At 35.5% G+C, this 22,173-nt stretch overlaps 1 protein-coding gene across 4 annotated transcripts in view; it reads right to left on the reverse strand.

Moving 5' to 3' along the window:
- bag6 (BCL2 associated athanogene 6) overlaps positions 1 to 22,173 on the reverse strand; it is a 50,133-nt gene that overhangs the window by 17,317 nt on the left and 10,643 nt on the right. For all 4 annotated transcript variants that reach the window (XM_073923368.1, XM_073923367.1, XM_005157765.4 and 1 more), the window contains 13 exon segments: positions 21,641 to 21,729; positions 21,353 to 21,470; positions 20,930 to 21,174; positions 19,093 to 19,164; positions 17,946 to 18,068; positions 17,245 to 17,426; positions 11,408 to 11,537; positions 5,553 to 5,756; positions 5,130 to 5,349; positions 4,995 to 5,054; positions 3,046 to 3,359; positions 1,861 to 1,945; positions 1,331 to 1,683 (listed from right to left, as the gene is read on the reverse strand). In XM_073923368.1, the coding sequence (XP_073779469.1) occupies positions 1,331 to 1,683; positions 1,861 to 1,945; positions 3,046 to 3,359; positions 4,995 to 5,054; positions 5,130 to 5,349; positions 5,553 to 5,756; positions 11,408 to 11,537; positions 17,245 to 17,426; positions 17,946 to 18,068; positions 19,093 to 19,164; positions 20,930 to 21,174; positions 21,353 to 21,470; positions 21,641 to 21,724 (2,190 nt within the window). In that variant the 5' untranslated portion in view covers positions 21,725 to 21,729.

Below are 22,173 nucleotides of genomic sequence, written 5' to 3' on the forward strand. Positions count from 1 at the left end.
TTCTCCAGGTGCTCCAATTTCCCCCACAAGTCCAAAAACATGTGGTATATAGGTGAATTGGGTAAGTTAAAATTGTCCGTAGTGTATGTGTGTGAATGAATGTGTATGGATGTTTCCATACGCTGGTAAGTTGGCGGTTCATTCCGCTGTGGCGACCCCAGATTAACAAAGGGACTAAGCCGAAAAGAAAATGAATGAATGAATAAATGTTCCACACAAAGAAAGTCAACAAGAGTTGTGAGTGGAATGGTTTTGAGGTGCAGGGTCACAAATGTGACTAATTTATTGGCTTGTGTGCGTGTTTTTTTTTTTCATTACTCAACAGTAATGAGTTTTTTTTAAGAGTTAATGAGTTACATTTAAGTCTTAAATTATATATATTTTTTATTTAAAAAAATATTTATTTTCATTAATATTTATTTTTTTACATTACAAATTATTTTTGGTTTCTGCTTTCAGTCAGTTGCATCCAGAAATTTATTTTTGGTGCATCTCTACAACACATACATCACAAAAAACTATTTCATATAAAAAAACCCTTTAGATAATATACTCTTCTTTCAGCTTTTGTGGGAAAAAGCAGATGCCCTCACCTACAAAATCCTCACAATCATTCTAGATTTATGAATTAATTCCAAATACATCTGTTCAAGTGAGCTCATGCAAAATTGGCATCAAAATAAACAAGAATTCCCCACACAAACAAACATTTTTGGCTATTGCAACTTAGTGAATTTCAAGAACTAATTAAAATGTAAAATTTGCAGCTGTATATTTGCAATCTGCACACAATGCATCAGGTTTCTTTTTACTTGCTTATTTTAATTTCATTAGAAGTAATTAAATGTTTCTGCTGTGTTATAAATACAGTGGCAAATCAGATACATTTAGATTAATCAACGTTTAAAACAGGGGTCACCAATCTCGGTACTGGAGGGCCGGTGTCTCTGCAGGGTTTAGCTCCAACTTGCCTCAACACACCTGCCTGGATGTTTCAAGTATACCTAGTGAGACCTTGATTAGCTTGTTCAGGTGTGTTTGATTAGAGTTGGAGCTAAAATCTGTACGGCATCAGCCCTCCAGGAACAAGTTTGGTGACCACTGGCTTAAAATGTTGCAGTTCTGTTTATTAAGGTAAAAAAGTTTATTTCACAGCATGCAAATTCACTTCACTTGTAAAAAAAAATGCTGCGTAAATGATGTGAGAAATGTATTTTTGGGGTGAACTTCCTTGTGTAACCCCCACTGCACCCTCTGTTACTTGTATTTTTGGAGTTCCAGAGTTATGAAGATGTGAAAGGTCAAAGAGATAAATTAAAGATAAATTTACCTGCATGAAGTCTGTGACCCCTTGTATAAAGGTGGGAACTCCAGGCATTGTGACTGTTATGGAAGGGCTTGGGCCACCTGCGGCAACAGCTCCACCCAGCAAAGAGCCCAACAACTGCTCCAGGTTTCCCCCAAAAGGGTTTTCCTGAGGGGGCGGCGGTACAGATCCTGTCTGGGAAGTGCTGGTGCTGAAGCTGGAGCTAGAGCTAGAGCTGGAACTAGTGTTGGTACTGCTACTGCTAGACTGTGTTGGCCCAGAGGCACTTGTGGTGGTTGTGGAGGCAAATGGAGTGCTTGTGGAAGCAGACGTGGAGAAGGTGAACGTTTGTGAAGTGGATGTTGCGGTTTGGCTGGCTGTTGATTAAAGTAGTAAGATATAATGTGATTCTCATCATAAAGTTAAACATCAGTAATTCATAAACCATTCTAGTCATAAATACGGTGACCTCATATGCATGAAACTGAAAGGCTCAGAGCTCATTATGTTATTGATTACAGTCAAAGCAATGCATGTGTAATGCAAACATGTACCCGTCTGTCCAGCAGCACCTGTCAGAAGCTGCCCAACCAGTCCTCCAATCATCTGATTCAGAGCGGCCGGAGGGAAGTGTCCCGCCTGATGGAAAACACACACACATTTATAAAACCAACACACGATGTCTGAGCCACAATTGATCATACTGCACAATCGCTTTCACATTTAGCAAACCACAACATGGCCAATGCATTGTGTGGAAGTGCCTCACAACTGTTGGGTTCATTCCAGGAAAAAAAAGTGGTTTGTATGATAAATGTTTGAAAAACACTAGCCTGATTACATTAAGCATGAATGCAAATGCTAAGCAATTGCTTACAAATGCTAAGCTTAACAAAATTACAGTAATAAGATTTTTCCTTTAATCATTTCATACACCTTTATTATTCTTGTTAATGCAATTCTTATGTATAACTCTCAATTCTGTAACAAATCCATGGTGCAGTTACTGGAACTATAGTAAACATGAATAACCTTCAAACTGGACCATTTACAGTGTTTCTCGTCAAAAACATCAGCTCTAAATGTAAGACTGATTCAAGTAATCTGCATGTAAAGAAATCTGAATTCATCAATTAGCCTTGCTTCAAACAACAACACGTTTGCTTATTCAAGGGGAAATTTAAATCGCTGAGCCAAACCCTTATATAACAAATATTGAAAGCTTTCATTACCCATGTTATCATACAGTCTATATCTCAATATAAAAATCACCTACCACCTTAAAATGTCCCAAACAGCGTGTCAAAATATCTTACATTTAATATAAACTACAATATTCTAAACACATCGTGGAAAAACAGGTAACTGCAAAATTTTGTAAAGATGCTGATTTACAATGTGCTTTCTGGAACGATAAAGAAGAGAGTATAGTTCATTTATTTTATGATAGTATTTATACACAATTGTTTTGGTGTGATCTTTTCTTTTCTTTGTTAAGCAGAGTACGAAAATTGCATTGGGATTCAAAGAAAAAGATTGTTTATTTTTTTATGAGAATATAGCCGACTTCAAAATTTGGCATATTTTTAATTTGCTCATTATATATGGAAAATGTTTTATTAATAAATGTAAATGGGCAGTGAAAAAAAAAAACTAATTTTACTCACTTCAAAATAGATATGTCATTACCTATGCACAATAAAAGAAAAATTGCAAAAACAAAAAGAAAAGTAATTCACCTGTCCCGGCTGTTGGCCCATCATGGTTGGAACAGCTGCTCTGAGGTTGATGGTGGCCCCTCTAGTGGTGAAAGTAGGGCTGGACATCCTGTGGGTAAAGGAGGGTCTGGTGAACACCACTCTGGCCTGCGGTGGGTAGGGTGGCATCGGGGGTGGAGTGGAGCCTGTGTTTGCAGCAGGTGGAGGGGTCTGTTGCGTCTGTTGGCCAGTAGAGGCAGCGTTTGCCATGGCCATGGCTTGCTGAGTGACCTGATGCACGATTGCCTGCATGAACTCTGGAGGTAAACCAGGAATCTGAACAGTAGGGGGGGCACCTGTAACATGCACACGTAGATCATACAAACACTGACCTATTTATTCTGGATTTATAATTAACATACAATAGTAAACATTTGAGGATGATTAGAAATGTTGTCCTAGGGTTTTACAAATTTTGTTTGTTTGGTTCATTTCAACATTTTCACTTGTTTGTAAATCCTATTTTGTCAGCAAGACATTTTAATGTTAAAATATATTTGATATAATGACTTATTTTATATATTTTAACAAGTACATGACCGAATAGAACAGTATTCAATTCTAAATAAATAAACTAAATACATGTAATCCAAATGATGATGTTTTATTTTGACCAAAGTTTGTCTGTCTGTCTGTCTGTCTATAAGTAGGTAGGTATGTAAACATATAATGTTTTTTTACATTAAGTGACAAATTAATTTAGTTTTACTCAACTATTATACCCATGTAGGGCTGCACGATAACAGAAAAAAAATTATAATCACAATTATTTTTCTCAAAATGTTAATCATGATTAATAATGACGATTATTCCTTCGGTTAACTTTCATTATATGTATATATAATATAATATATTATATTTGATATGGTAAAGAACAAACGATAGCAAAGCTAAATCTAATTATTGTTATAAACTATTAAGTTATAAAGCAGTGTGTGACAACCAACATGACAAAGCGTCTGTGGTTGATTCATATACTTCACAAACATTGAATTAGAAGAATGATGTGTCAGGTTCTTTGTGCATCCCGGGTGCAACCAAAAAGAGTTGTGCATTTTAGTTTAACTTTGAGCATGCTGAGCAGTTCAGTGTTAGTTTTTATTTAAATATCTTGAGGTGAAACTAAACAGCGCAGTTTTTTATAATTTTTTTGCCCACACGTGATCAATTCCTGATCCTTTGCATAACATTTTTAAATAAAAGAAACATCATTTAATTACTTTCAATGTGCAAAAATATTTGGTGAACGAATTATATTTGAAAAAAGCATAAATACATATTAAAACTGTAAAACAGAATAAAGTGCATGGTCTAATCAGAAATAAAGGCAATTAGTTTTCTATTTCATTATTTAATGTATAAAATAGGCTAGTCTTTTTACAAAGTAAGTTTAATTGATCTGAAACTTTTAATTAAATTTTTTTTTCTTGTAAATAATAAAAGTTGCATCTGATTGATGAAAACAAACCTAAATATCCTTGTGACCAAGGCCAAGATTTTTATTTTTTATTTTATTTATTTATTTTTTACATTGATAAAATTGGATCCAGTGTCATCTGTCTACATGACTAGCAAAAAAAAAAAAACTGCTGAATCTCCACGGATATTTGGCTAATTTAGTAAACAAATGTTGTCTGGTTTAGTGATGTTAGTAATGCATAGAAAAATGTTCAATCTAGACACAGGCACCTCATGCTTGTGATGGGGTTCAATCTGTAAACTCCACCGATTAAAATAATGGCTTGGTCTTTATACTATAAAATCATGACGATCTTTATTTATTGATCGTGGGCCACAAATATAAAATATTGTCATTGTGATAATAATATGATTAATCGTGCAGCCCTATACCCATGTCAACAGTAATTATTGTTAGTGCACAACTGATAAAATGATGAATAGATTTTCAGACAGTCCATCCAAAAACTAACCAGGTTGTCCTGTGCCAGTCCCATTCTGTTGTCCATTAGGCGGAGCAGCATTTCCAGAATCTAAAACATATCAAACAATTAAAGTACACTGAAATACAAAATAAACAAATAGTTGCACCACTCTGTCCAACCCACCATCAATGTTCATCTGCATCATCACTACAGGCTCCATGGTCTGATGACTGATGCGGATGACTCTGGGTCCTGTTTGTCCACTCTGCTGATTGGCTGGACCAGGCTGATTGGCAGCTGTTGGTCCCTGCCCTTGCTGATCTGATTGGCCAGTAGTCTGAGGTTGACCCTCAGCTGCCGGTCTCCCATTGGCTGACATGGCCACAGATGATCCAAGATTTAACTGTAGATAAGGTAAATGCTTGGTTTTAATTAGGTCAGCTTCAATCATTTATATTGTTCATCATGTTATAACCCCATCACCTCAGTATTTCCTGAAACTTTGGAAAATTTACATCTGCCAAAAAAAACACCCCAGTACTCATCTGTGAAGTGCTCTGCAAAACTTTCACTTTCAGGGTAATGTGCAGCTTGTTTTTGTATTACCTGCATAGGAAGGTGGTGAACGCCTGCTGGGGTCAGAACAGAGGAGGTGTAGTGGGACATGGGCCGGATGACATGCAGGTGTCGTGGTGGATTGCTCAGGAGGTTGCAGCGCAAGTCACTTAGGGCCACCAGGGCGTTTCCCAGGAGTCGGAGGGCCTCCCCCACCAGGTTGAGAATGCGCTGGTCCTCATCCCTCTCTTGAGTCTGTGAGTCGAAGTTTTGGTTATTCAAATGGTTTCCACCACAATAAAAAAGTTTACAGCTCATCAGAAAATTTCATATTATAAAAAAACTCCAGTTTTTTTAAAGACACTGGAAATATTGTGTTTTTTTTCTATGAATATTATTTTAAAAATTGTAACAGCAAAGAAGAATTTATACCATTAATCAATCATTCTAATACGCTAGGGGTGTCACGAAATCGATCGAAATTTATGCTCAATTTTGGTAATCGAATCAAAAAATAGAATCGTCGATGCTGCCACGCCCCCATGTCACGTCAGCTTGGCTTGCCAAGCGGGAAAAAAACAGGCTTGTTGAAGTGCTTGTTAAACTGCAGAAGCAGGAGACCCGTCGATAGAACTTAAACCCTCTTCTCTTTCAATGAAGTCGCCGGTGTGTAAGCATTTTGGATTTCCAGTGAGTTATGTTAACAACGTTCGTGTTGTCGACAAAAAAAACACAGTTTTGCAAGCTCTGCTATGTACGTATCACGTATGGTTCGTCCGATAGACAACACCGGCATTGCGATCCTCCGCCCGCCCCCTTTGCAAATCCGCTCGCGAAAAGTACACACTCAGGCCCTGTTTACACTGTCTGTGTTTTTAAATGGCATTTTAGAACGACAACGATTTGACATCCACAGTGGCGTGTAGCATTTCTGAGCAGCCCTCCTTCCTCTCTACCTCTGAAAATGCACATCACGTGACCACACAGACACAGACGCACACACAGCCATGCGCTTGAGACAGCAGGTCCAGGCAGTCAGAGGACTGCTTCAATTTTTCACTCACTTGTACTTAGTCATTTTTGCGAACACCTCAGATAATGTTGGCTGGTTCCTGTTGGTTGTGCCTCTTTTTTACCAACGCCATTATAACGACACATATCACTGCCTATTCGCGAGTCCCGCAGAAAAAGAGATTGACAGGTGGTAATTATGTGTGCATCTTGCCTTTATTCATTTACTGTATGACTTGTTTATGGGTAAAACAAAGACCATGCAGGTCAGGTAGTTTAAACGGTAGGCTACAAATAATTAATTCTACATTAATTAATTAATTATTCATAATCGAAAATCGAATCGAATCGTGCCTTTAGAATCGAAAATGTAATCGAATCAAGGATTTGGAGGATCGTGACACCCTTATAATACGCTGATTTGGCATTTAAGACAATTTTATCCATGTTGAAAGCTTTTGCTCATTAAAGGGTCATGAAATCCTAAAACATATTTATTTTTAAAGATATTGACGGAAATATATTTGTGGAACACCAAGGTTATTATAGTTAAACTCAAATTTAAAAACATATTTGTTAACTGAAATAAAAATAAAAAATAGCTTTTTTAACAAACTGGAACTAACTGAAACTGTATTGTGTACATACAAAACTAACTGAAAATAACTAAAATTATAGCAAAAACGTGCTTCGTTTTCGTCTTTGTAAATGTATTTAATACATAAGCCTACTGCAAGCCTTTCACAAGTAAATCTATTTACTTCGCGCTGCCAGGTGATTGACCCATATGGCACCTCAGCATCTTGATGCCATTGGCCAGATCAAGCCGGTCCTGCTTCATTCAGTCCTTGCTGTTGCTCTCGTGACAAAAACGAGTGGATATGACAGCAGCATGGCGACAGCATTAAATACAGAGAGTGAAAAATATTAATTTAACACCTTTGCGCCCAATAATAGGTTTTATTTCTGTCATATTGATACTGATCGCGAATTAATCTTTCTTTTTAACCAGATCTTCAAAGTGAACTGGTTGAACTAGCTCACCAAATCAAACTCGGTCATTTAAATCGATTCGCGTTTCCAGTGCGCACTCTTATCCAGAAACTACTAACTTTTTAACATGCCTAATACCTTCCTCTGACTCGAAATAAAGATAGATTTGAAAAGCGGTGAACCAATAATACTACACATGCATGATTCAGTGGACCGAACACAAATAGTACATGGTAGCCTGCTGTGACTGAACAAAACATGAACAACTGCAGCACAGGTAAACTGAGGATTTAAATGAGAGGATCTGGTGATACGACAGTCTCTTTTATAACAGAAAATCGTAATGGAATTTAAATAAGTGAATCATGCTTTAGTTGGCTTGCAAAACTTAACTTTAATAATCTTTTCAGATCATGGTGATGTTGTAAATGACTAAAATTTTGATCGCTGACTACATTATTTTGGTATGTTGAGTCCAAACATGGGAATATACAGTTTGCGTTAGAATTCAAAGATCCGAACTTCCCATCACTACTGTGTATCTAACCTCAGAGGCAGCCTTGGACACATTGTGCTTAGGGCAGCTATCTTGCGGGCTGTTGTATTTGACTTTGAGGACAGGCAGATGTTAGTGGTAGATGACATTGTCATCTGAATAGATGTTTCAAAAAAATTATTTTTGAATGAGTTTTTTTATACAGTATTTATTTTGATCATTTTGAATCTTGCACCTAACAAATACCCTTATTTACACACAAAAAAAACCTAAAACTAATACTGAAACTAATAAAAAATTAAACTAAAACGAAGCAATTTCAAAATATAAAAACTAATAAAAACTAGTAAATCTGCCTTTAAAAATTAATTAAAACTAACTAAATCTGAAAACAAAGTCAAAATAAAATAAAACCGAAAACGAATAAAAAATGCAAAACTATTATAACCTTGTGCCACATGTTGATGAAAACACAATTAGGACACCAACATTTTACTGTTGAGTGAAATTTTTGCATTTTTTAGAGCAAATTCGTTCTTTTGATTTAAAAAGAAATTTTTAAGCAATGTCACAGCCATGTAGTAAATCCGCAAATCCTAGTGGTTAATGGCCCCCAGTACACAGAGACGCCATTGGGTTTTCAGTGTTTCTGAGCATTAATTCATGAGTAAGAGCTTGTTTGATCCAAATCACAGTGCACTATTATTTAACTTTATTATATGCATGAGAAAGTTTTGGCTGACTCTTCTGGTCTTACCTGTTACAGTGTCATTGATCAGAGACATGGGTTGTCAGTGCTCTGTTTTTAAATGTGCCAACATACATATACACACTAAAACTGTTTCCCCGCATACAAGCTTCAAACCTCGAAATGGTTCTATCTGGATTTGGCAGTTGTCTAGAAGCGGTACAGTTCTCTGTATTTGGAAATTTGTGTGCTTAAACGTAGCCTATTTCGCTTATTCAGGTGGTTATGTAAGATGTCAGCATCATAAGGTCTCCTTCAATTTCAGAAGACATAACTGACACAAGTAAAAGTGAATGAAGTTACTAAGCACTTTGCTATATTACAACAATATAACAATACACAGTTTATAAGTGCAATGGGACATTTGTGGTCTTTGTATTATAATTAATTGTTTTTAACAGTGACAGTGAGCAAAAAAAAAAACTTCAATAGACTTCAATATGCACCTCGCCAGGAGTGTCTTCACTTTCTCCTGCATGCACACTTGTGTTTGTGTACAAATGTTCAGATTTATAAGGCAGCGTGCCTGCACTACAATCAATAAAACTGTGTGAGTCAAGTGATTTTGAACTAAATAAAGTAGAAGTGCTGCTTTCAGAATCATTCTCCATCTCCTTAGCGTGTGCGGGTTTGCATTGCCAGTGTGCAAATAGGGAAAATCTATTTGTTCACTTCTGCTATTTATACTTTGATCTGCATTTCAATTAATTTATTTTTTCCACTTAACTGCAAGTTGGAATAGAAACTGTATTAAATGGACACAAACATACTGACAGTTATAGGTACTGTACATTGTTATGAGTCAATGATGCTAATATATTCAGCACAAATCCATCAATTTCCCCTTTCCGGCTGTTCTTTTAATACAAAAATTAACACTATGTATAAGCACTTTCCATGCGTGTCTCCTCGTCAGTTAGTAACGTCATATTTCATTGCATAACAATTGGTCTATTAGGCTTTTTGGCTAAAAAAGAGAAATTACGGTTTCATTTGTAATCATTAGATTATTTTAAAATTTTACCTATCCTGCTGTGCATAAACAAAGCTGTTGAATGGTCAGCTTATGAAGCGGCTAGGCTTTACCTTCAATTTTGATTCAATTATTCTCTAATCGGTTGCGTAATATGTCACAAAATTTTTTTCAAATCAGAGGTATTAAAACGACTTGCTCAAATAGGGTTGTTTCATGACACTTTAATATCTTTAAGGAAACTGTGATATGATGAACAGGAAATCTATAACACAAAATCTTCAAAAATCTTACCAACACCTTTTGAAGGCGAGTGACTAGAAAGATAAATTGTGTATACATGGCATATATCTCTCATGATGATAAATGGCATGAGAAGTTTTTTCCGTTTAGGGCAGACAGCCTTTTCTTATATTTAATTGCTCTGATATGAATTAGCAAATCATCTAACTCAACTGACACATTAAGCTTATAAACATCATAATCATCTAGGTGAGGCATGTAAAAATCAATGAAGTGGGCTGAGAATTATGTGGAAAAAGCTTTTAACACACCATGGACACTCATGTATAGCTATTTTCATATGCTACAGACACAAGCTATAATAGGCTTTTACAATTTATTATTGCTAAAAACTCTAAAACTGTATTTTAGATTAACAGTGTTAAAATCGCTTCAAAAGAATGAACTGAATAAAATAAAATTCTCTCAGAATTAAAGCCAACACAATTGAATAAATTGGCATTTTAGTATTCTCCGGATCTTCCTTAATATGCAGAATATACCATACACATTTAGAAAACAACATAATTAACAAAGCAAATTTTGACTACAAAGGCGATAACTTCTTGTAGTAACATTGGAAGCTCAGACTTGGGTCAAGCATCGCCCGGCATTCTCAAACATGTGTGTTGGTCTTCCAATGTGACTGCAACCCGCTCCCCAGTCTTTGGAGAGGAAGATGATGGCACATCATTGTAAATGTTGGAAATAAATAACTGTATGCTTGCTTGACATTGCATTATTCATTCCTAATCTGTCTTCTATCCACTTGTTTTATTTCTTGTTATAAGTTTTTTATGCATTTGTTTTGAATATGGTTTATGAACATCATGGTTACTATTATTGTAATTGATATCCTCTGTATGTACTAGCAATAACCAGTTGTATTGCTTGATTGGTATGGTGTGCGGACCTTTTATTGGTCCGTTCTCTTGTTGATTAGCACCACACTTGTCTCACTTGAGAAAAAATACAAACCATACAAAAATATTTTTGATATTCTGAAACATTTCAGGTACTAATAATTTAGGCATACTTAAACAATTAGTTGTTACAGTTAATCATTTACAACACTTTACAATAAGGTTTACTTAATGTATTTACTAACATGAATACATTATGAACTATACTTGTACAGCATGTAATAATCCTAGTTCAACATTTACTAATGCATTATTAACGTCCAAATTCATGCCTGTTAACAGTGTGTTAAAATCGTGTGTTAACGAACTAACAATGAACAATTATTTCCAATAGCTTATGCTAATTAACATTGTTTGTTCATGTTAGTAAATGCATTAATACAACCTTAATGTAAAGCATTACCAATAATTTTCATACCCACTAGCCTTAGAATAAATATGGTATGGTGTCTAAGCTGTATTGTGGAGTGGTCTTCTTACATTGTTGTTGTAGTCTGCGGTGGTGGCGGCCTCTAGAATGAGGTGAGCTCTCTGAATGAACGGCTGGAGTCTCTCCTCCACTCTCCGCAGCTCTGACAACATCTCCACCATCTCAGCTGGGCTCGGGTGGCTGATGAAAAAGACAACATTGTCTAACATCAACATTTATAAATGCATTTCTAAAGCATTCATAGTCATAGTAGTTCTAATATAAGCATTTATAGTTAGGCATCACCAGGGCAAGACGGAATCTGCGGATGTTTTTTGCTATTTCTGCTGAGAATTTTGGTAAAAATCTGCAGATTTCTGCAGAATTATTTTGGGAGTATCCAGCGGAGTATCATAACTAAAACCTTAATATATTAACTAAAAAGTAATAAATTACTGAATAAAAACTGAATAAATTCAGATGTACACATTTACTCAAGTAAATAAACAGAATTAATAATGGGCTAAAAATCTGCAGAAATCTGAGGAAAATCTGCAGAATTCTGCACGCACAGATTCCGTGTGGGCCTAGGCATCACCAACATATAATTACTACTGTAATTTCTATCACTAATAGACAACACAATGACTATAGACTAGATTAGACTCCATTTTATTGTCGTTACACAAGGAAATGCAATTCAATTCTATCCAAAAGTGCAATAGCAGCAAGTGCAGGACAGGTATAAATTAAAAGTGCAATTATAGAAAACTATGGATAATACTTACAGATGGATGAACATAATATACAAGTCATATTTACTAGAATCAGATATTTACAAATAGATGAACATATTGTACAGGTTGCTGTTAATAATCAGGGATATGCAAATAGAAATGAACATAATATACAGGTTGTCATTTGCTAAAAACAGGAGTAAGCCTGTCACGATATCTATTTTTGTTGTACAATATATTGCACCAAATCATATTGCTATAAACAACATTATTGTCTTTTTAAAGACCATTTTATGCCACTCATTACATGATGACAGAATGACAATACAATATCAGAATGTGAAAAGGCATATCCTAAACAAATGATAATAAATATTAACTAAAAAGTGCAAGGTAAAAAGTAATAGAGGCAGCGATATCTGCTACCAGATCTATATTCAGCTGTTAAACACCCACATGAAAATATACTATAGTAATTTATAGTAAATTCTATAGTGTTTTTTTAACTATGCTGACACCTCTTATAGAGATAGAGATGTTGCACAATCAGCTAAAATGTTGCTAGAATTGGTTTTATGTATGGGCGATATATATTGCATTACCAAAAATGATTGAGGTCATGTCCATGTGTTGTGCGACAAGTCGATATATTATTGTGACAGGCCTAAACAGGAGTTACAAATAGATATGTAGATATGAATCACACATTTACAAATGTGTATGTGCATTTACAAATTGCTATGTACAATGTAGAGCAGTGAGAGTATGGCTTATTGCACAGTCAGTGAAAAAATCCTCAACTAAGCAGACAGTCTTACATTTAACATAACCTTTAGTTCCAAAAAGCAAGTCAGTAGAGGTAAGAATGGTGGTTTGATTGACTTTTAAACTGGCGATAAGGATGCAGGAGCAGTGGGAGCTTCGCTTTTCAGTGGTTTAACAAAGACATCTTATTATAGATAAACTCCCACAGTTGGTTTTCAGCATCAGTGCAGATTAACTGTGCATGAAACTGAGAAAATGTGACTCATCATCTGTGTTGTTGTATGTATTGTATTATATGAAGTGCTCTGAATTTTGATAAAACAACACTGATGTGGGCTTCAGAGCAACCTATTAACTGGACTATATAATCAGCATTTTACCATGAAAGGAAATAATTATATAAAGGGAACTAGTTAGCAATTAAAAAAACATTTAGGAATAAAACAGAAAAATAAAAGGGACTTTTGTAGCCCATAGGGGGAAACACATATATAGGAATGCTACATTGTTATTTGACTTTTAAATGTTTATACTACAAGTCTGTTCATAAAACCCATCCATAATAAATGCACACATAAATTACTAATTATTTTCTTAGAATTACATAGTTTTCTAACATGTGTTTTGGTTGCATTTTTATGATCTTTAGAAGGAACCTAACCTTAACCTGAAACCAGTTTTTAATTACTTTGTTACAATTGTCAAAATAATGTCCTTTTGATATTATATTATGTTGCTATTATATTTATTTTTTAGCTTATATTAAGCAGCACAACTGTTTTCCACATTGGTCATGATCTATATCTGTGGATTTACACTTATTTAAATAGCAATATTTCTTTATCACCATATTGTCATGTTTAAACGATCTATAAAGGATCGCACAGAAGACTTAGTAGCTAAAAAAAATTTGCCAACAGAAATTAGTTAAAAAAAATTTGTAATATTTCACAATATTGTCTGATCTGGTAAAAAAACACAGAGTTGATAAGCACAAACAACAAACCACATTTCCTAACCTGATGTCAAAGGTCAACAATGTCTAGGTAGATTGAAATAAAGCCTACTCCTTCACGACTGAAAGTCTGTCTCCCGGTTTAATATACTCACTCAGTTTCACTTCACGTTGTAGGCGGCTTGTTTCTCTACATTTCCTACTAACTTTATTCTTGGGTCAAATAAAAGTTGAAATGAGACCAAGAGGAACATTGTTGTCAGTTTCATGAACACCTGAAAGACAGAAACTCACGTTTCTATTTCATTTCCAAATTTGTTAGTCATTTTGCAGAAAGGCACAGAATCAGTCTTTCATGTGGTTCATTGTCATAGTTTAGGGTGTTTTTCAGCTGTACACGGCTCACCTTGTACAAAAACAGGGATTACAAACTCTTTGCAGGTTAACCCATGATTTATTTTGTGAGGAATTAGCAAAACAGTAACTGATTTTTCATGTAAATTTCACAATAATTCATTGACTGTGATAAAGATTGGTTTGTTACTTTGGAGTTGGGCTGTATTGCTTTAAAAAAAAAAAGTGCACCATTTCCAAGTTCATTTTCAATTAGGTTAAACCACCTCAAGTGTAGATCATAGAACTATGCTTAAAAAAAAGTCAAAGAGAAAACACTCCAGCTTACAAAGAAAATGCTCAAAATAAACCAAAAGTGAAAGCACGCTAAGAACATTTAAAAATATAACCAAACATCCAACCGTATGTTTATTATTCGCGTATTGTGGAACACTGGTTTATTTATATCACGTGCATCAAAATTACCAGGCTGTAATTCCTCCAAAAAAAAAATTTTACATTTCTAGATATGTGTAAAATCACACTCTAAAATGCCCCGGTGTGATGAAATAGCATCAAGTGTGACAAATGGATGACTGAAACTAGTAGCAGTGACATTTTTATGGAGGTATATAAATTAGGTGTTAGGTTTTATTTACTCCTAATTCAAGAGTACAGTGAGTTTAACAGAAAAAGGTCTCAGCTAAAAAAAAGTTTCAAGGAATAATTTATACAATATAAAAATGTGCTTATGCTATCCTATATACAACAGGGTGGGCCATTTATATGGATACACCTCAATAAAAAGGGAATGGATGGTGATATTAACGTCCTGTTTGTGGCACATTAGTATATGTGAGGGGGCAAACTTTTCTAGATGGGTGGTGACCATGTTGGCCATTTTAAAGTCAGCCATCTTGGATCCAACTTTTGTTTTTTCAATAGGAAGAGGGTCATTTGACACATCAAACTTATTGGGAATTTCACAAGGAAAACAATGGTGTGTGGTTTTAATGTACCTTTATTCTTTCATGAGTTATTTACAAGTTTCTGACCACTTATAAAATGTGTTCAATGTGCTGCCCATTGTGTTGGATTGTCAATGCAATACTCCTCTCCCACTCTTCACATACTGATAGCAACACTGCAGGAGAAATGCCAGCACAGGTTTCCAGTATCTGTAGTTTCAGGTGCTGCACATCTTGTATCTTCACACCATAGACAACAAAGATAGTCGGGCCCTTTTTAATCAATGGAAACTTCAAGGCCACTGGATATTTGAAATTGCTACATGATGATGTGTTTCCCTCTTTATGCAATGAAGTTGGCACGTTCCTTGAGTTTTTCCAGCAAGATGGTGCACCACCACATTATGAGTGTCAGGTCCAAGCATTCCTAGATGAACAGTTTCCTGAAAAGTGGATTGGTCATTGTGGGCCAGTTAAATGGCCCCTAAGGTCTCCCCATCTGACCTCCTTAGACTTTTATCTTTGGGGTCATCTGAAGGCAATTGTCTATAGTGTGAAGATACAAGATGTGCAGCACCTGAAACTACGAATACTGGAAGCCTGTGCTGGCATTTCTCCTGCGGTCTTGCTATCAGTGTGTAAAGATCCAACACAATGAACAGCACATTGAACACATTTCATGAAAGGTCAGAAACTTGTAAATAACTCATGAAAGAATAATGTCACACACCAAGCATACCATTGTTTTTCTTGTAAAATTCGCAATACGTGTGATGTTTCAAATGACCCTCTTCCTATTGAAAAAAGAAAAGTTGGATCCAAGATGGCAGACTTAAAAATGGCCACCATGGTCACCAACCATCTTGAAAAGTTTGCCCACTCACATATACTAATGTGCCACAAACAAGACGTTAATATCACCAACCATTCCCACTTTATTAAGGTGATTCCATATAAATGGCCCACCCTGTATATGTATATACTATAAATTCATTAAAAAAGTAAACAATGATCTACAAATGCCAAGAGTGATCAAGCTCCAAAAACAAAAAAGAAACACACAAAAAACTTTCTACTAAATCATAAAAGATATTACAAAAAAAAAGATTTAAAAAAAATTAGTCTGTATTATTGTTGCATCTTATAAATATCTAGGTGTCTGGCCTGATATAGTTTTCATATTGATAGCCTTTTAAATGTTTCTGCCTTTGCAGCGTGAAAACGTTTAGTTGAGAGTACACTTCTATCGGTATTGGATATATTTTACATGCATGCACCTCTAAATGTTTTTAAAAAATTGGATATTGTTTATCATAGTGCCTTAAGATTTGTCACTGGTTCAAGTTCATGCACAAATCACTGTAATTTATATAAAATCAAAAGAGAAAACATTAGAAAACATCTCAGTTTTTATCTTTAAAGCTTTAGTTGATAATTTTGTCACAGTATACATCTAATTTGTTGGAGTACTGTTTAAATACTTACATTACCAGATTATTGTTTAAGATGCCATTTTTTCACACCAAGTTAGGTCGATCTGCATTCTGCAAGTATGCTCCATATGTGTGGAATGAGCTTCAAGATATATTACAGTCATTATTACAGTCAATTTAGAACTGTAGAGCGTTTTAACAGTTGATTAAGTTGATTATGGTTTATACTATTTTTGTGAGTGTCTGGGTTATGACATGTATTTTTTCTTTTTTGCAACTCTGTCCTATGCTGCCTGTCTTGACCATGTGTCCCTGGTCAAGAAATATTGTATCTCAATGGGACATTACTGGTTAAATCATTAAATAAATTATATATATATATATTATATATATATTTATTTATTAAATTATTTAATAAAAAGCATTATCCATTTACAACTACAGTGAGAATAGAACAAAATTATGTAAAAATAATTACCTATTTATTTTTATAAACAACAACACACAGTTAACATTTAATTTGCACATAATATAGCTATACATTCAATACTGTATATAATAATATACTGTACATGCATTTGTCAAAATGATATATTCTTATTTTTTTTATTTAAAAAATCTTTATTATTTGTGTCTTTGTACTGTCACATTTTTTGGTGTACTGTGAAAACTGATCATGTAGAGATCGTTATTTGATTATGATTAATCTGGTCATACCTGAGGCCTGCCGCAGGAGGTGGAGCTCCTTCAGTCTGGGTGGAAGAGGATGAGGATGGTGGCGTAGTAGACGGAGGTGGAGAAGTGTCCATAGGCTGCGCAGAAGGAGATGGAGTAGAAGTGGAGGAGGCGGGTGGAGCTGCAGAGTCCTCCTGAGAAGAGGAGCCGTCCGCTGGCTGACCCTAAGAATGAAAGCACAGAGATAAGTGCACAACCAAATAAGTAATATGCAGTTTTTATGGTTTCATCCTGTCACCATATTAGGGCTGCACAATATATCATTTTAGGATCTATATCGCAATGTGTGCATTCGCAATAGTCACATCGCAGTATCTGTAATGTTGATTTGAGATTACAGTTGATTAGCATTGAAGACTACGGTGTTATTTTACACTACATTTGATTATTCAGTTTCTGTACCTGAATATCTGACTACTGTTTGACTCTCCGGGAAAAACAAAGCACTGCTCATTTCACTTTTATATTTGCTCTAACTAATTTATTTATGCTTGCAATTTGTTTGATTCACTCTGCTTAAAGTAATGACTTCATTAAAATAGAGTTATCAAGTCCTCTACCAAAATTGTATTCATATCGCAGAAAAATAAAACATCGCAATGTCAGATTTTTCCAATATCGTGCAGCCCTACACTATAATATGCAATAAGTTAAGCAATGTAATGGCCAGTTAAATGGCTTACCTCCAGTCTCTGGATCACAGCATTGGTGTCTCTCAACAAGTTCTCAGCCAGCAGCAGGCGCAGTCTTGGCTCACTCTGCAATGACTGGTCAAAATCTATCTGAACATTCACTGAGCCATTGGTCTGAAATAAAGGATACAAAATAATTTTGTCACCAGTGGTTAGAGCAGATAACGAACTCGACACGTTGGAGCATAGAAACCCCACCGCCTGCTAATGTTTCGAAAGTATTATTGCAGAGAAACACCGAAAAAATGCACAAGTATAAACTGTAATAATAGTGTAGATGTGCAGAAGATATATTTATAAGGTATGGCCATCATTCGCCGCAGAAGTATGAATTGAACTTAATAGTCAGTCCTCTGACATATAATACTGGTACATTTTGGGGGAACCATATTTGAGTCTCATTTCATGGTGTTCTCTTCTAAAAATGTACATACATTTGTCTAAACAGACTGAAAACTATTTTAATAAACATTATTTAATTACAATTTGGAAGAAATGTCATTAGTAGTTTACAGAATACCACAAACATGTTTTTGAAAAACATGTATAGTACTCATAGATAAAAATATTCATGAGAAGAGCTTATGAATTTTTCTTTATTTAAAATATTATTATTTTCTAACATTATAAACACTTTCTCAGTTTAAATTTAAATGCACCTTTGGTGAATGCTATTTTTTGTGTTTGTCAAAATTAACAAACACTTATTTTATTTGTTTTATAATTCAAGCTGTAGATAAGCTTGTAAGCTTGCAAACAAAAATTAAATTGTGCCTCAATTTATAATTTAATAAATATATTTTCTTACAATAACACCCTGATTCACTACAGTAGACTTTATTTATCGCCTGGAGCCAAGTGAGATATTTTTTATAATAGATGGATGTACTATATTGGACTTGTTTCGGAGTCGGACTGTAAAAGAAAAAAAAAACCACCCATTGGCATTGTAGAGCTTGAAAGAGCAATGATTATTTTTAATGTGACTCTGATCGTATTTGAAAGAAGTCATATACACCTAGGATGCCTTGAGGGCAAGTAAATCATGGGCTGATTTTCATTTTAGGGTGAACTCACCCTTTAAATGTGTAATATTCACCACTACAAAAGGGGCTTTTCAGTTCACAACCGTACCCACCCCAGTGCTGGTACTGACTCGTGGATTCCTCGCATTGTCTCCCAGTCCTGTCATCATCTGCTGAAGGGACATCTGACGAAAGACAATACATTAAGTCAAATGCGCACACACATTCACATTTAAAGGATAGTTCACCCAGGTATCTGACCATTTACACACACTCAAGTGTTTCTAAACTTGAATATCTTTCTATTGAACACAGAACAAGATAAAGAATGCTGGAAAATGTAGACATTAGCTATGTTTCCATCCAAAAATGCGAATTAACTTTAGGCCCGTTTCCAACATACAGCCCACAGACTCAACCTAATCTTTAATCTTCACCAGCACATGCAACCTCTTGTAAGAAAGTAATTCTGTCATTCCGAGTTCATAATAGTCAAAAAGGTGATGATAATAATTAAACATGGCAGTTTGTTAATGTTTTAGGTTGCTGAAAGAATCATTCGCTCCCTTGTTTTTTCAGGCATCTCCTTTGTTTTTTTAAGCTTCACTTTCAAGTTTGTCTGTTTATAAAAGGATTGGATGTCAGAAGCACTTCAATAATCACGCACATGTTATTTTCATCAGTTCAAGAAATTCCCTATTTCAAGTATAGACGCACAAACGAGAGATCGCAGGCTCCCTGGAGAAAGTGAAACTGCTCGCACTTTTAGACGAATTCGTAAAACAAAAACAGGACAGAATTTGTTCTTCTTGGCTTTGTGGCTATATCAAGACAACGAGAAGGATTCTCTGAGCTAAGCTCAACCATGGCTTGTTATTATATGTATGTCTTATTAAGGTGTAATGTCTTGATTGTGTATTTAAAAATGGTAGTTTCTTTGTTTTCATTCTTTTGCTTGCGTATGTGCCAGTGACGCTTCTCTGTAAGCCAATAGGGTTTTTGGTACCCTTTTGTCGTGCTAGGTACCCTTTGCAAAGAATGCCCAAAAAGTGGTACGGTACCATTCGCTTTTAGGTACTTTTTCCACAATGGAAATGCCATAAAAACCGAATCATATCACTCGGTGCAAACAGGCCATTTATGCGCAAAACTGGATTATTGTACAAAAGACGTGCAAATGAAGCAGCTGATGAATGAGCAAATGAATGAGCAGCTGATGAGCAAATTAAACGAGTCAAAGCAAAATAAATCATCACTTCCTGCTTATCTGATGCCAAATATCAATAGTAAAATCGGAATTTGCTGTGGTAGGAGAAGCTGTGTGAATTCATTTAATAAATGACTTGCGCCTCCGAAGGCAATCCTGACATGCAATGAAAGCGGTGGCGTTTGAAGGCATGAGACGAGAAGCACAGACGCTCTTGATTCTAGAGGTCATGAATAATATAATAACACTAATACTGAAAGGGTTACAGTGTTTTACAATGACCAAAACAACATTTCAGATGTTTTATTCACCCTGCTGGTTTGTCCATTCACACATATTTTACCATCACATGATGATAACAAAATCACATGACTTTTTTAATGCGCATACTGGAATTTGTTCGGTGAAAGTGTTGCCATCGCAGTTTATGCGCATCTTTACTTATCAAATAAAAAGTTTATCCAACTCAGTTGTGCGCATGTTTTTTATGCGCATTTTTTAAATTTGTGTGCAACTTGCCGTTTCCAAAATGCACATAAAAATAGGTGAATAGAAAAGTAGCTACTGACAAATAAAACACCATGGAGGTCAACAGCTGATTTTTCTGGCATTGGTCAGTATATCTTTCTTTGTGTTCAACAAAAACTCAAACAAGTTTGGAACAAGTGGAAAAAAGTAAAAGATGACATAATTTTAATTTTTGGGTGAACTATCTCTTTAAGCATAACAAAAAATATCTCTACCTGTATTTGCTGAGGGTCCATCATGTTAACAGGCAAATTAAAAGTCCCCAGCATCACATAGCTATTGGCGTTGCGATCATGCGTAGGCCCAAGCGGAGTCCCTTGAGTGCTACTGGTTGAATTCGGGTTTTGATTTCCTCCCTGTGTCGCCCCAGAGGAACCAGGTACACCACCTGATCCAGAACCCTGCTGGGTGGTCTGTGGTGGGGCCCGCTCCACAAGGTGAATCACCTTTCCATCCACATCTAGAAAAATTAGAGTACACAAACAACAAAATCTCAGAACGCTGCAAGGGGAACATTATTCAAAAGCACACATGATGGGTTGGTCCAAAAAATATATTTTGATATTGAAATAAAATGACTTTCTAAGAAATCCTATTTATGAAAAAAAACGAAGTTCCCTCCTACAACATCAACTCACTGTACTCTGTGAGGGTTTTCTCATCTTGAAGTACTCTCCCCTGGTAAATGAGCCTTTGTTTGTCAACAGGAATTCCAACAGATGGTGAAATGTGCTCCTTGAAATCTTTCACGGTCATCTACAAAGTGAAACGAGAAGCTGTTATTTCAATAGACAATCGGCCGACCGCTGACTGCCACCTCTGCGGTTCAGGTTCTTCACCTTGAATTTGGTGGAACGCAGTGAAATCATCATCAGCACACCAGACATGTGACAGTCAGTTTGCATGAAAAGAAAAGTCCAGCTCACCTGTGCCTCAACTGTGTAACTCCTGCTCTGAGAGTCCAGGGTTTTCACAGTCACCTCAATGGTGTTGCTCGCTTGCTCTTCCATTCTGTCTGTAATATGTTAGACAATCAGGTAGAAAGTTATATATATGACACTATGTTAGCACCGAAAACATAAAGTGCTATAATAAAGTACATGACATCAGCATCACGAAAGAAAGCAGTGTTGTGTTACACACAGGCCACAAGATACCCCAGCTGTCATGTACATGGCCAGATTTCCAGAAGTTTCTTGCTTTTATTAGAAACACCTTCTAGAATGTGCTTTTTAAGATAATAGAAAACGCATGACCTAAAAACTGAAGCAATCTGTAACACCTTCTCCAAACAGACACTTGCTGCTAAACAAGCATTAAATAAGTGCTTATGCATCGATTTTAACACAAATATTAATTTTTAGTAAAAATATACAAGTTATTTGCTCATTTCGACTGATTGTCAGTGACAAACTAAACAGCAACTAGTAATAATAACAACCACAGACATAAAACAAAG

Source organism: Danio rerio, chromosome 15 (assembly GCF_049306965.1).
Source record: "Danio rerio strain Tuebingen ecotype United States chromosome 15, GRCz12tu, whole genome shotgun sequence".
Lineage (NCBI taxonomy): Eukaryota > Metazoa > Chordata > Actinopteri > Cypriniformes > Danionidae > Danio > Danio rerio.